The following is a 13,943-nucleotide window of genomic DNA, read 5'->3' on the forward strand; positions in this document are numbered from 1 at the left end:
TGGAAGTAAGTTAAATCTCAGGGAAGGAAAAGGTGGATTGGAGCAGGGAAGTAAATATTCTCCAGACATGAATCACAGGAAAATTAGCACTGTAATATGCTTATAAAACCAGGCACTCCAGTCTGAAAATGTATAATTTGGCTGGTGCTCTGTGCTGTAATGGAAAGCGCTGCATTATTCAATGTGCTCTTTCGATAAGGCGTTGAACCAATGCAGATTCAGCTCGTGGTTAATGGTAAAGTTTCCAGTCTTGACCAATATTCAGACATGCCTGTCTTGTGTAATACTGCCAAAAAATATTTAATTGATCACTTCTCAAACAGCTATATGCAATTTTGTTATTACACTTCATAACTCCATTCCAGTTTTCTTTGGATTAGTTCATGCAAAACCTCAGATCAGCTAAAATAACAACACTGGTGTAGTAGTGGAACAGATTGATAATCAGATTATGCTTCATTACATAACCTTCATTTCAAAATAATATGACAGATACTTTGGGATGCCTATGCTCTACAATAAATGCAAGCTAAGTGGCTATTTATGCAAGATAGCATAACAAGTTTTTAATCTGGATATTAAGTACCTAAGTTTCCTTTGTGCCTTAATGTTCTTAAGTTTTAGGTACTTAAAACAGTTTAAAAGCTTTTATTCCATTGTTACATCAACATTTTTATTCTAATTGTGCATAAACAAATCTAAAGAAAGCTGGAACACTAAACCACAAACTATTAACTAGGTTTGCACAGGGCCTTTCTACGATCCATTATAACACAAAATATTTACAGGGAAGGACAGCGTGGATAAGGATAAACTGTTTCCACTAATTGAAGGTTCTAGAACCAGGAGCCATAAACTAAAAATTAGGGCCAAGCCATTCAGGAGAGATGTCAGAAAACACTTTCACAGAGAGTGGTGGAGGTTTGGAACTCTTCCTCAAATGGCGGTGGATGCTGGTTCAATTGTTAGGTTTAAGTCAGAGATAGGCTTTTTTTTTAAATTGAACAGGGGTATCAAGGGAAAATAGGCTTAGGACAGGTACATAGAGTTAGACCACAGATCAGCCATGATCTTATTAAATGGTGGAGCAGGCTCAATGACCTACACATGTTCCTATGTCTCCAGTCCTATGTCTCCAGTCATCAAGTTGTTCTTAAAATTTGACTAAGTTAGAATTTAAGTTAACCAAATATATAAAAGTTTAAAATTTAAAACAGGTTTGTTAAAAATGGATAAGTTATTTCAGCTTAGATTTCTGTTTTCGTTATCCAATAATCATGGTTGTGAACTATTTGTTGCATTCAGCTGAATGCTATCCTCTGATCCAGTTGCTGCATTTTAGCAACATCACATTTCTAAATGTGGAACAAGCAGGAAAAAAAAATAACAGCTACCATGTATTCTCTCAGATTCCAAACATACAATCAGTACTTAAAGTAAAATAACTGGTAATAATTGACTGAAACGATAGTATAGAAATTTGTGACTGACCATGGAGTCATTATTTGCATTGCAATTAATCTTGCCAGAAGCTCTTACCTTATTCCATGACATGGTCTGAGCAGGACACTGTGGAATTGTATGCAGGAGGAACTGACGCCCTCGTGTAATCAATCCCAAAGGATCCGACTGCAAACAGAAGCCAAGTTTGTTACTTATTGATAACATTACAATCAGTAGCTTTATTCAGATTTGTCTTCCAACTGCATACTTCCTCTCCTGAATGATGACGTGTGCTATCAAATTAAACAAAATAGTTCCTTTGGCATTCATGAAAATTCCTATTGTCCAAAAGATCTGTGTTTTTGTGGAGGTGAACACCTTGTAGCAAAATACTCCACAGCAGAAGCCACACAGTTGATTGCTTTAGAATACAACTGGTTGCTGGCTCGCTTGCTGTTTATCAGAGGTGCAAGCTGGAATTACACAACCTGCTCCCATGTCATAAAGTCTGTCAGCAGAGAAAATGTAGCTGATAGTGAGTCAAGTGGAAGAAAGTCAAAGTGACTTCCACAAAGCTGGCAATCACCTGTCAAGCAATGAAGTAGGTCCACTCAACACCAGAATCTTGCGTTAAAACAGAATGTAACAATCTACCTGAATGTGTAAATACCTTAGCCAACACTTACAAGAGGCACTGACTTGCCTTCAAACCCACTCGGGAAGAGGGTAAGATGTCAGGACATCACTTTAGACAATTTAACTCCACGTGCACACCCCAACCCACCTCCCCTTGCCTGTAAAAAAATCATTGTCTTTAGTGTCACCTAACAGTAGGGCAGCAAAGAAAGACTGTAAGCTACCTATATGATTATGGAAGCAATTCATGTCAAGAATATTGAACAATATAAGCAGATACTTTCTTTCAACGGAAGTAGAAACAAACTAAATTGCAAATTTAATAAAAACGTGTGCATGCAGATTCAACTTGAAATTAGCAATTTGTGAGAAAAAGGTTAAACACTTCCTGTTGACTATGAAGGGCCACATTAACCATGCTCACCTGCTTGGAGCTTATGTCTTCTCCATCCAGGAAGAGTGTGACCATTGCAGTATATAGAAAGATGGCGACTGACAGGAAATCTGCATGTTTGATGATGGAAGAAAGCAGCTTTGGATCCAGACCAAGAATAAGGCTATTGGAAAATTGAGCAACACTGAAGACTTTTAAAAATTATTGTGCACTACAAAAGATTTCTGTACAAAATTCAAACATTTTTACACAGTATCCCTTGAGGAGCTCTTGTTTCAGGGCCCAGGTCAGCAGGGAGTTCTAGTCTGTACATTTTGATACCTCATTAGTCAATAATCAATTCCTGACATGCATCTGACAGAATTTATCCTTTGATGATTACAAAGACAGAGTAACAGATATAAATTCAGATTTACTTCATCTGTACAACAATTGCAAAATAAAAACATCATTCCAGGCAATGATCCTCCAACAACAGTAAATCTAACCATCTCCTCCTGATATTCTAATAGTATTACCATCATTGAATCCATCACCATTAATATCCTAAGTGTTACCACTGATCAGAAACTGAGGCACACAAATACCATACAAATTTGAACCATACAAATACTGGGCTACAGTGTTTGGTCAGAGAACTGCTGCCTCACAGCGCCACAACCTTGGGTCACTGTCTATGTGGGGTTTGCATTTTCTCCCCTTGTCTGCGTGGCTTTCCTCGGGATGCTCCAGTTTCCTCCCACAGTCCGGAAGATGTGAAGTTTAGGTTGATGGGCCATGCTAAATTGACCCTAGTGTCAGGGGGATTAGCAGATAAATGTGTGAGGTTACAGGAATAGGGCCTGGGTGGGATTGTGGTTGGTACAGACTTGATGGGCCGAATGGCTCCTTCTGTACTGTAGGTATTCTATGATTTCTGGTGCATGGGAGCACCACCACCTGCAAATTCCCCTCATAGCCACACACACAGAGGGACCTCGGGGTCCTTGTGCATGAGTCGCAAAAACCCAGCTTGCAGGTGCAGCAGGTGGTCAGGAAGGCGAATGGGATGCTGGCCTTCATAGCGAGGGGGATTGAATATAAAAGTAGGGAGGTCTTGCTGCAGCTGTATAGGGCATTGGTGAGGCCGCAGCTGGAGTACTGTGTGCAGTTTTGGGCGCCGCACCTGCGCAAGGATATTTTGGCCCTGGAGGGAGTGCAGAGGAGGTTTACTAGGCTGATACCGGAGTTGAGGGGATTGAGCTATGAGGAGAGGCTGAATAAACTAGGCTTGTACTCGTTAGAGTTTAGAAGAATGAGGGGAGATCTCATTGAGACGTATAAGATGATGAATGGGATGGATAGGATAGAGGTGGAGAGACTCTTCCCGCTCAAAAAAGACAGTAGGACTAGGGGGCACAGCCTCAAGATAAAGGGGAGGCGGTTTAGAACGGAGTTGAGGAGGAACTTCTTCACTCAAAGGGTGGTGAATCTCTGGAATTCTCTGCCCGTTGAAGTGGTGGAGGCTGCCTCGCTAAATATTTTTAAGAAGCGGGTTGATGGGTTCTTGATAAGAGAGGGGATTAAGGGTTATGGGGAGAGGGCGGGAAAGTGGAACTGAGCCACAACAGATCAGCCATGATCTTATTGAATGGCGGGGCAGGCTCGAAGGGCTAGATGGCCTACTCCTGCTCCTATTTCTTACGTTCTTATGTTCTTATGTTCAATCCTGACTTAGAATTATATCACTGTTCCTTTGGTCATGCTGGGTTAAACACCTCACATTCCCTCTAGGCAGCATGGTGGTTAGCACCGCTGCTTCACAACGCCGGAAACCTGGTTCAATCCTAGCCTTGGGTAACTGTGTGGAGTTTGCTTGTCCTCCCCGTATCTGCGTGGGTTTTCTCCGGTTTCCTCCCACAGTCCAAAGAGATGTGGGTTAGGTTGATTGGTCACACTAAATTGCTCCCCTAGTCTCCCAAGATGTTTTGATTAGTGAGGTAATACGTGGGGTTACGGGAAAGGGCTTGGGTAAGATGCTCTGTCAGAGAGTTGGTGCAGACAGAATGAGCTGAATGGCTTTCTGCTGCACTGTAGGGATTCTATGATTCTAATAGCAATGTGGGTGTACCACCTGGAAGTAACAGTCCAAGAATTTGGTTCACCACCGCCTTCCCAGGGCAGTTAGGGTTGGGCTATAATCATTGGCCTAGCCTGTGATGCTCACATCCCATGAAAAGTTAACAAAACATTTAACAAACACAGATTTAAATCAAGCTACTTGGTGCTACATACAACTCTAACCTGCCCCCCGCAGGTTAAATGTAACCTGTTGATGAAGTGGTCTTAACTTTTCTGTAAGTTAAATATCATACCTGAAGAAGGCAACAGGGAGAAGCTTAATTTCCTTGTCAGACATCAAGCTGTTCAGGACCTGGTGTGGCCCATGATCTGCTGTGGAGAGGAAGATCAAAGCTGTGACAGGGTTATATTGACGCACCAAAGCAAAATGCTACACATGCTAGAAACCTGAAATAAAAACAAAATGCTGGAAAATCTCAGCAAGTCTAGCTGCATCTGTGGAGAAAGGAGGGGTAAACATTTCAGATCAATGACCTTGGAGGACATGGAAAAGTCAGAAATGTAATGGTCTCTAGACTTCCCCAGGTCTGATAAAAGACCACAAACCTGAAACATCTACAGACTCTCTCTCCTGCAATGCTGTCAGACCTCCTGAGTAATTCCAGTATTTCCACCTTGTATTCGGGTGTATTGTGGGACCATGAATTGTGGCCACACGCATGCAGGCTAGTAAATAAATTAACATAACTTACTGCCCTCCAGAAACGATTAAAATATCCACTCTACTTAAACTTTAGAATGGGTTTGGTAGACTCTTCACTGCATTACTGACATAACTCTTAGAGCTGGCACTGATGTCATTCTTCTCAGCCTCTGATTTAACACTTCGCTGATGGTAGTTTCCTAACTCACATCAAACCCCATTCAACCACCTACTCCATGCTGGTAAGATTCTTTGGTTCCCAGCCTAGCAACACCTCAATTCTAAAACTCTTATCCTTGATTTTAAATCCTTTTGTGGCCTTGTCCCATCCCGATTCCTACAACCTTTTCCAGACCTGCAAACCTGAGTGATCTCTATGCTCTTTCACTTCTGGCAAATTGCGCACCCTCAATCTTAATCACTTCATTATTGGCTTCACCACCTTGTGTTACATAGAAAATAGGGGCAGGACAAGGCCATTTGGCCCTTCGAGCCTGCTCCGCCATTCATAATGATCATGGCTGATCATCCAACTCAATAGTCTAATCCTGCTTTCTCCTCATAACCTTCCATCCCATTCGCCCCAGGTGCTATATCCAGCCGCCTCATGAATACATTCAGTGTTTTGGCATCAATTACTTCTGTGGCAGTAAATTCCACAGGCTCACCACTCTTTGGGTGAAGAAATGTCTCCTCATTTCTGTCCTAAATGGTCTACCCTGAATCCTCAGACTGCGTGTTCAGTTGCCCAGACCCCAAGCCCTCTCCAACCTTAAGACAGACCTTAAAATCTACCCCTTTGTCATAATATCTCCTTTCGTGGTTCAACATCAAACTTTGTTAAGCAATATTAAAGCAAAACACTGCAGGGGCTGGAATTTGAACCAAAAGAAGAAAATGCTGGAAAATCTCACCAGGTCTGACAGCATCTGTGGAGGGAGAATAAAGCCAACATTTCAAGTTAGGATGACTCTTCACCTGTTTTTGTTTCAGAGTAATTATGTTTTGTGAAGCACCTTGAAATGTTTTCCTATATTACAGTTGTTATATAAATGCAAGTGGTTGTTGTGGAGGTATTGAAAGAGACAGAGGGATCAACATTCATTTGGAATATTTTCACTTTGGGGACGAGATGAATGAAGTGTGCGATTCAGACAGCAAGCTGGACAAAGCTGGTTAAAGATGAATCAGGACAAAGTGCGACAGCTTACCCTTGTTTGTCACCAAAAATATATGAAGCCAATGTTTGTTCTGCTCCTCCAAAACCACAATCACATCAGCACATGTTTTTAATGCAACAGTTAAGCTCAAGGATTCCTTTTAAAAGAAAAACAACAAATTGTCAGACTCTTTGGCAGAAACAGATTCAAAACATATTGTAGATCATCCAATTAAATAGATTGAACAAATTAAAATAACTCCAAAATATTTAAGAATATTTCTGAATGTGACGATCAAAGAGTGAAACCCTACAAGATCATCAAGTTGCCAGTTATAGGTGAGTTCAACAAGTATCCTCAGCTAAATGTATTTCACATTAGGACTTCCACTTTCTCATCATACTGTGACTAACTGTGTTAACCAAACAGTCATTTCAAGTTTTGACTTTCCTTATAGTAAGCATTGGAAGAAGTTTGTTCTCCCACAATGTGCTGGGTCAGTGTGTGTGGAGTCTACACATTCTCCCCGTGTCTGTGTGGGTTTCCTCCGGGTGCTCCAGTTTCCTCCCACACTCCAAAGATGTGCAGGTTAGGTTGATTGGCCATGCCAAATGGCCTGTAGTGTCCTGAAGTGTGTAGGTTAGAGGGACTAGCGGTATAAATGTATGCGTTTAGGGGGATAGAGCCTGGGGTGGAATTGTTGTTGGCGCAGACTTGATGGGCCGAAGGGCCTCCTTCTACATTGCAGGATTTCTATGATTGCTATACGAGAATAATGGTTTCAGTGTGGACAGTAAAATATCACTACTGGCATCTTCCCATGCACATAAGAGAAAAGACACGTAGCGAATCCATTGGAGATGGGATAGTTTCAGACGGTGCGGAAGGTGCTGCATACGATGTGGTTATCAGGTGTTTTTGTGGGTTGGCACTTGTGGTGTCAGTGCTTTCTGTCAAACTGTTCATCACAGGTAATATCATTATTCCCCTCTGTCATTAGCTGGAGTCTCCCATGTGTGCAAAAGGAATGGTTCAGGCCTTCATGCCACACTTGTGAGCATCCTTGAAATGGAGTGTTGGGCTTCCAACTGGTCTTTTGGTTCTGACTACTTCACATACAGAATATAAATGTGTCTGTTACCTCCCTGGGAATGTACCTCAGCTGGCAAAGGCACTTCTGCTTGCTGAGTGCCAGCATACGTGAGAGATTTGAGAAGCCTGCCGCTTTCATCTCCTTGTGCGAGATACCGAGAACACACCACAGGTATCAAAGATGAAAATTAATGAGTTTTCTTTCTCGACAGTCATGCATGGCTCACAGCCGTGCCTCACAACCATCCTTGTGTTAAAATCTGTGTATATATTAGATTGTAAAACTAAACTTCCCCCTGGAGGTATAAATTTTCAGAAATTCAGGTACAAAATTAACAGAAAGCTGTACACTCGCTCGCTATTCACATAAATGGGAAGTGAGCAGGTGTCAACAATATGACCATGGCATTGCAGAATAACTGAAGTATCTTTAGTATCAGTCAGTACCTGTAGCACACCTTTGTAGGGATGAAGCAATACCATATTTACCTTAGGTTGCAATAGGGATGAGATCAAATCCATCAAACTGAGGTACAGCACAGGAACCTGGGGACAAAAGAGAGGGACTAAGTTATGGATCAATATTGACGATGTTCTGATTTTGATACCACTAACGGTGGCACAGTGGTTAACACGGCTGCCTCACAGCACCAGGGACCCGGGTTCAATTCCAGCCTCGGGTCACTGTGTGTGCGGAGTTTCAAGTTCTCTCCACGTCGATTTGGGTTTCCTCCGGGTGCTCTGGTTTCCTCCCACAGTCCAAAGATGTGCGGGTTAGGTAGATTGGCTATGCTAAATTGCTCCTTAGTGTCAGGGGGGTTAGTAGGGTAAATGTGCGATGTTATGGGGATAAAGCCAGGGTGGGTTTGTTGTCGGTACAGGCTCGATGGGCCAAATGGCCTCCTTCTGTACTGTAGGAATTCTATGATTCTAGGTCATCTGATGTGAAGGTGAAAGGGGAAGGATCACCTGTGAGTTTATGATATAAATTGATGCGCCATTTGCTTTGACATTTTAAAAAATGAATTATTTTCAATTCAGTATTACTCTTATCATATAATGGCAACAATACACACCTTCACGGGCAGTATTCACAAAGCACTCAACATTGGCATTCAAGGGAGGAAACAGTATGTACTAAGCAGGAGGAGCAGCATGAAAATTGGGCAGGACTGAGATCAGGTCCAAAGGTATTGTCAAAGAGAAGGGCATTGAGGAGGCTTGTAAAACAGGAAAGAGTGATCTGAAACCTAGAGTTTGTGAAGACAAGGACGTTGCATCTGGAATGAATTGAAGCTTGTGGAGAGTCGAGGAAAAGAAGCCATTAAGAAGAGTCTTAGAAGTCCAGTTTCAAGGTTTTGAAGACACAGATCAGGATTTAAAGCAGGAAGCTGGCAATGATTTTGGGGGTCACAGGCAAAGAGTGTTCCATTTAACAGAACGGATCTGCAGGAGCTCAAGAGTTGAGCAGTGGGCAAAGATTCTGGAGTTTCTGACTCTGTCCTATAGGTGGCAGCAACACAGGTCAACAGAGACCTGACACAAAAAAATGGCTTGGTTTTACCAGAGGAAATGTTGACTTATCCATTTTTGATTGATCGATTGCTGGATGTGTTTAGCATTTAAATCAAGTCTATCAAAGTCATGTATACTGTCAGGATGAAAGAAAATGAGATAATAAAGAATACACTTACCAGCTCATTCTCAGCACAGATCTGTCTCATTATTGTCGGAAGCATTGTCAGCCCAATTTTCCTTTGGAGAGTAAAGTACAGAAAGGCACCAAGAAGCCAGGGTGTATCTGATGGAGGACTTTCCATTTTCCCCAAAAGTAACCTGCAGCAATTGAAGAAGAAACAGCAAAATAGATAAATCTTGCTTCATATAGTCTTGTACCTCGATCAGCTGTAACTGCAGGAGGAGAGGGGGCACTGAGGACAGGCTCAGGCTGCTCACGCATGTTATTTTGCAGCATAACTTTTTCATTTAAATACATTTATATATGAGAGAGCCAAGAAATCAGATTCGCATCCGATTTCTTGCCTCTTGCAATCTTACCAGCATCAGATATCCGGCACGATCAGCCTCGTGCCCACTTCTAGCGCAAGGCTGAATAGTGTATTCAAATATATTTAAATCTGTCTTTTACTTTGAAATAATAGGTCTGGGACGGTATCGTCCGGGCTCACTTGCCTTTGCAGTCTGGCCAGGGGAAACTAGCTGTGACGGCCTCGCTGGTAGCACTGGAGGCCACTGAGGCTCCCCAGCGAGATAGAGGGCAGGGGGGGTACCCCATGGCAGTGCCCACTGTGGGCGATCAGTTTGGGCAACGGTTTGGGAAGGTGCGATGGCAATATTTCCGGGCGGGGTGGGGCTCACAATCAGCTGCAGACACCTGGGAGAGCTGAGTGGGGAGAGGGGCTGGGTTTGGGATGGGCCAGCTGGAGCAGCTGTGAGCTGACCAGGCAGGCCTCTGCTGGTTGCCATTACGCATGTGCAGCCAGAAGTCTGCACGTGCACAATGGCGCCCTCTGCTGCTACAGCAAGTTTGCTGGCGATTTAAGTCCCGCCATTCTTCCCTACAGGCAAAGAATGATTTAACCCATTTTTTCCTGCAGGGTGGATAAGATACTGGATTTGAACTTGTCAAAAAGCAGGTCAGAAACTCTGCCGTTTTCACGCTTGTCCAAGGCTTAGGATTTCTTTGGTAAAATCAACCCCATTGTCAGTGGAATCACTGGGAACAAGGCAATGTATTTCCAAAATGCTGGGATAGAGATATTATCCAAATGAGATCTGATTGGATAACTTGAATTCTAGTTGAGCTTCCATTATGGCTATTTTGTATTGCTGTTTTCTCCCTCACTCACTTGAAGACGTAGGTTCCTCACAGAGCTCCAAGTTCATGATTTACAGATACCGTCCAGTACCTCCCCCCCCGTGCGTTTATGGGCGGCATGGTAGCACAGAGGTCAGCACTGCTGCTTCACAGCTCCAGGGACCTGGGTTCGATTCCCGACTTGTGTCACTGTGTGTGGAGTTTGCACATTCTCCTCGTGTCTGCGTGGGTTTCCTCCCACAGTCCAAAGATGTGTGGGTTAGGTTGATTGGCCATGCTAAAAATTGCCCCTTAAAGATGCGTAGGTTAGAGGGATTAGTGGCTAAATATGTAGGGATATGGGGGTAAGGCCTGGATGGGATTGTGGTCGGTGCAGACTCGATGAGCTGAATGGCCTCCTCCTGCACTGTAGGGTTTCTATGATTATTCAGTGTTGGCAATGACTGCCTGCAGCCGACTTGACTGTAGGGGGCAGCACAGTCAACTCTGATTGGAGTTCAGGCAACATTGACAGCAAGCACTGTGATCCTTGCCTAATGTAATCTCTGGAACGCTGAAACCAATTTTAACCCCTAAAAGCTACTCCATGCAAGATCAGGCCTGACAAGGGAATCATTCCATTAACCCCAAGAGCCTGTACGGGTCGGCAAATCACTCTCAACTTCCTGAGATTTTGAGGGAAGTAATACACTGATGTTATTCCGAAATAGCAGAAAGTCCTGATCCTCCCCACACACCGCTCCCCCAAATCAACCTTTACTTGTTTTGTACTTTTCAGTTAATCACAAGAGGAAAAACTACACCAGACTCCTCAAATTTATCATTTTTGATCAGGGCCTGCATTCTTGAGGTTCCTGAGCTAGTAGATTTCGTACTTTAACAGGATGTGTTTTATTGCTGAGAGACATTTCAAAGGGTATTTAGAATCCTTTAATAAAGAAAGGGGTCGTTTTGCATGTCTTGCATTTTTAAATGCACTGTAATATTGTTAAAGATAAATTTCTATGGGGCAGTAATTCCATAATTTTCCTGACGCACCCACCACGGGAATCGAAGCAGACGGGACACAGACCATGCAAAGGTCCAATGACCCTGGATGGGATTGTCTGGCTTTGGGGCGAATTGAGCCGGAGAATCCCATACCCATCAGTAAAAGTTTAAATTCTGTCAAGCTTTGCAACATGTCTTCCCCTGTTTATTGGTGGTGATGATGCAGCAACTTCCTTTATGGTAAGCATTCCAATTTCTCATTCAGGATGGAATTTTTCCGTCCCGCCTGCCACGGGAATCATAGCAGGCTGGACATGGACCATGGTCTGTTGACCTCGGCCTCGGGGCGAATGCAGCTGGAGAATCCCACCCTCAGATTTCAACATCCACTCAAATGTTATTACTGTATTAACTGATGGTTCACATCGAATTTCCTTTAAACTATTAGACACTATGCTGGTGTCCACTGTCCAATTATCAATACTGCAACATGTCTTGATTAGTAGAAAATTGAATCACAATCACAGATGTGATCTGTGAAAATGTTGTAGTAAAAGCAACATTCCAGGGTGGGAATTCTGGAAAGGCTATTCATCACTGGCAGAAACATTCTCATTGTAACCCATAAACAGAAAGGATAATGCATTAGGCATAACAGAGATGCTAGCATTCTGATAGGACTTGCTATATATTATAATAGGGTAACTATTACGTACTGCAGCTTTCAAGTTGGATCTGTATTTAATTCCACCGAAATGAAGGGAAAGGAAGAACAAACATTGAGCTTTGCTCTGTAACTTAGGCCTAACATCTCCAAACTTGGCTTTGACGTTGCTTCTCTGCCTTTTGGCTAAGATCAAGGTGTCAGATCGAGCTCAAGATCTAATGCAATGCCTTTTCTTGTTAGCATGGATCTTGTATGTCTTTCTTGTGGGGACCATGAATCAGATTCAGTTTGAATTTGGTCTTTGGAACAAGCAAAGAGATGGATTCGGGTCTGCGCATTGACTTCGTAACTTTGAGAATGGAGCACATTTTTAAAAAATAATCCTGGACTACCTGTTGGCCCAGCACTGGTTGTTGACCATCCTCTGTAGTTCTCCAGGAAGTGAAGTATCACTAATCCTTTTCCATTGTGTGACCAGCACTGGCTCCAGTCTCGGCCACCAAAACTTCAGCAAGAAGACACAATAGGTTGACATTAACCATAATGGACAAAAGAGTTAGGTTAGTCATTTCATATTCCAAACCTTTCCAGCGATAAAATACCACATTTCAACAAAAAGGCAGATCATGGTCAGGCCAAACAGAAGCCCAGGAAAAAGCAATAAGGTTATGGGAACCGGTTAAATACGCCAAAGAAATAGGAAACTTCTTCAGATCTCTGAACACGAGAATTTCCTGAACTATTCATTCTCATAAACACAACTAATAATGTCCAGCAATTAAAATTATATCTAAATATCCCAAGGCTGCTGTTTTTATTTGACTGTACAGATTATTTGAAATGAGTATATAAAAATTAGGAAATAATTTAATAGATTTAAAGCAAGGAATGGGATAATTTTATAGTTAACTCATCTTGGCTCAAAGTACTGTCTTTCTCCCACTCCCAAGCCTTCATCAAGGTGAGAAAGATCAGTGCTGGGAATTGGAACAATTCCCCACTTTTAACTCAGGCATGCCTCCGCCACCTCAATATTTTAAACATATTTTTGGTTATATGCAAGCTTAACTACTTATTAAAGTGCTTACGCAAAATTGTGAATGAACTATAATGAAATTATGCACAACACAATTATATTTCACCTAAGGCTGAACCCTTTTGTCAAGGGGTGACATGGTCACACAGTGGTTAGCACTGCTGCCTCACAGCGCCAGGGACCTGAGTTCGATTCCCAGCTTGGGTCACTGTCTGTGTGGAGTCTGCACGTTCTCCCTGTGCCTGCATGGCTGTCCTCTGGGTTCTCCTGTTTCCTCCCACAGTCCAAAGGTGTGTGGATTACATGGGTTGGCCATGCTAAACTGCTCCTTAGTTACTTTGTTAATGTAAGCCTTACTTGTGACTAATAAACTTTACTTTAGTATCATGGGGTCTAGCTATGGTAAACGTATAGGGTTATGGGGACGGGGCCTGGTGTGGATTGTAGTTGGTGCGGCCGTAATGGGCTGAACAGCCTTCTTCTGCACTGTAGGATTCTATGATTCTGTGAACTTTCGAATGGAACGAACCAATTTTAAACCAAAAGAGAAAATGCTGGAAAATCTCAGCAGCATCTGTAAGGAGAGAAAACAGCTGACATTTTGAATTCAGATGATCCTTTTTTCAAAACTGTCAGGGACAAAGGGTCATCTGAATTTGAAGCATCAGCTCTTTTCTCTCCTACAGATGCTGCCCAGACCTGCTGAGGTTTTCCAGCATTTTCTCTTTTGGTTTCAGATTCCAGCATCCGCAGTAATTTGCTTTTAAATGCGAATCCGTGGACTGTTTAATAATCGCACTGACTGTTGAAGGAACTTTATCTGATATTTGTCATAATCACATTAAATCATTAAAATGCTGGTACTTTATTGAGTTTAGAAGAGTTATTTAGGGATTATATATCCAGGTAGTTATAACTGGGG

At 42.6% G+C, this 13,943-nt stretch overlaps 1 protein-coding gene across 1 annotated transcript in view; it reads right to left on the reverse strand.

The window, feature by feature from the left end:
- Positions 1–13,943, reverse strand: part of fanca (FA complementation group A) — a 101,947-nt gene that overhangs the window by 1,085 nt on the left and 86,919 nt on the right. The window contains exons 36-42 of the mRNA XM_080186869.1: positions 12,378–12,490; positions 9,184–9,325; positions 7,979–8,035; positions 6,449–6,554; positions 4,828–4,903; positions 2,504–2,636; positions 1,540–1,629 (exon numbers count right to left, since the gene is read on the reverse strand). Coding sequence (XP_080042995.1) covers positions 1,540–1,629; positions 2,504–2,636; positions 4,828–4,903; positions 6,449–6,554; positions 7,979–8,035; positions 9,184–9,325; positions 12,378–12,490 — 717 coding nt within the window. The remainder of the gene's footprint in view (positions 1–1,539; positions 1,630–2,503; positions 2,637–4,827; positions 4,904–6,448; positions 6,555–7,978; positions 8,036–9,183; positions 9,326–12,377; positions 12,491–13,943) is intronic.

The sequence above is a fragment of the Carcharhinus amblyrhynchos genome, chromosome 4 (assembly GCF_965287045.1).
Source record: "Carcharhinus amblyrhynchos chromosome 4, sCarAmb.v2.hapA, whole genome shotgun sequence".
Lineage (NCBI taxonomy): Eukaryota > Metazoa > Chordata > Chondrichthyes > Carcharhiniformes > Carcharhinidae > Carcharhinus > Carcharhinus amblyrhynchos.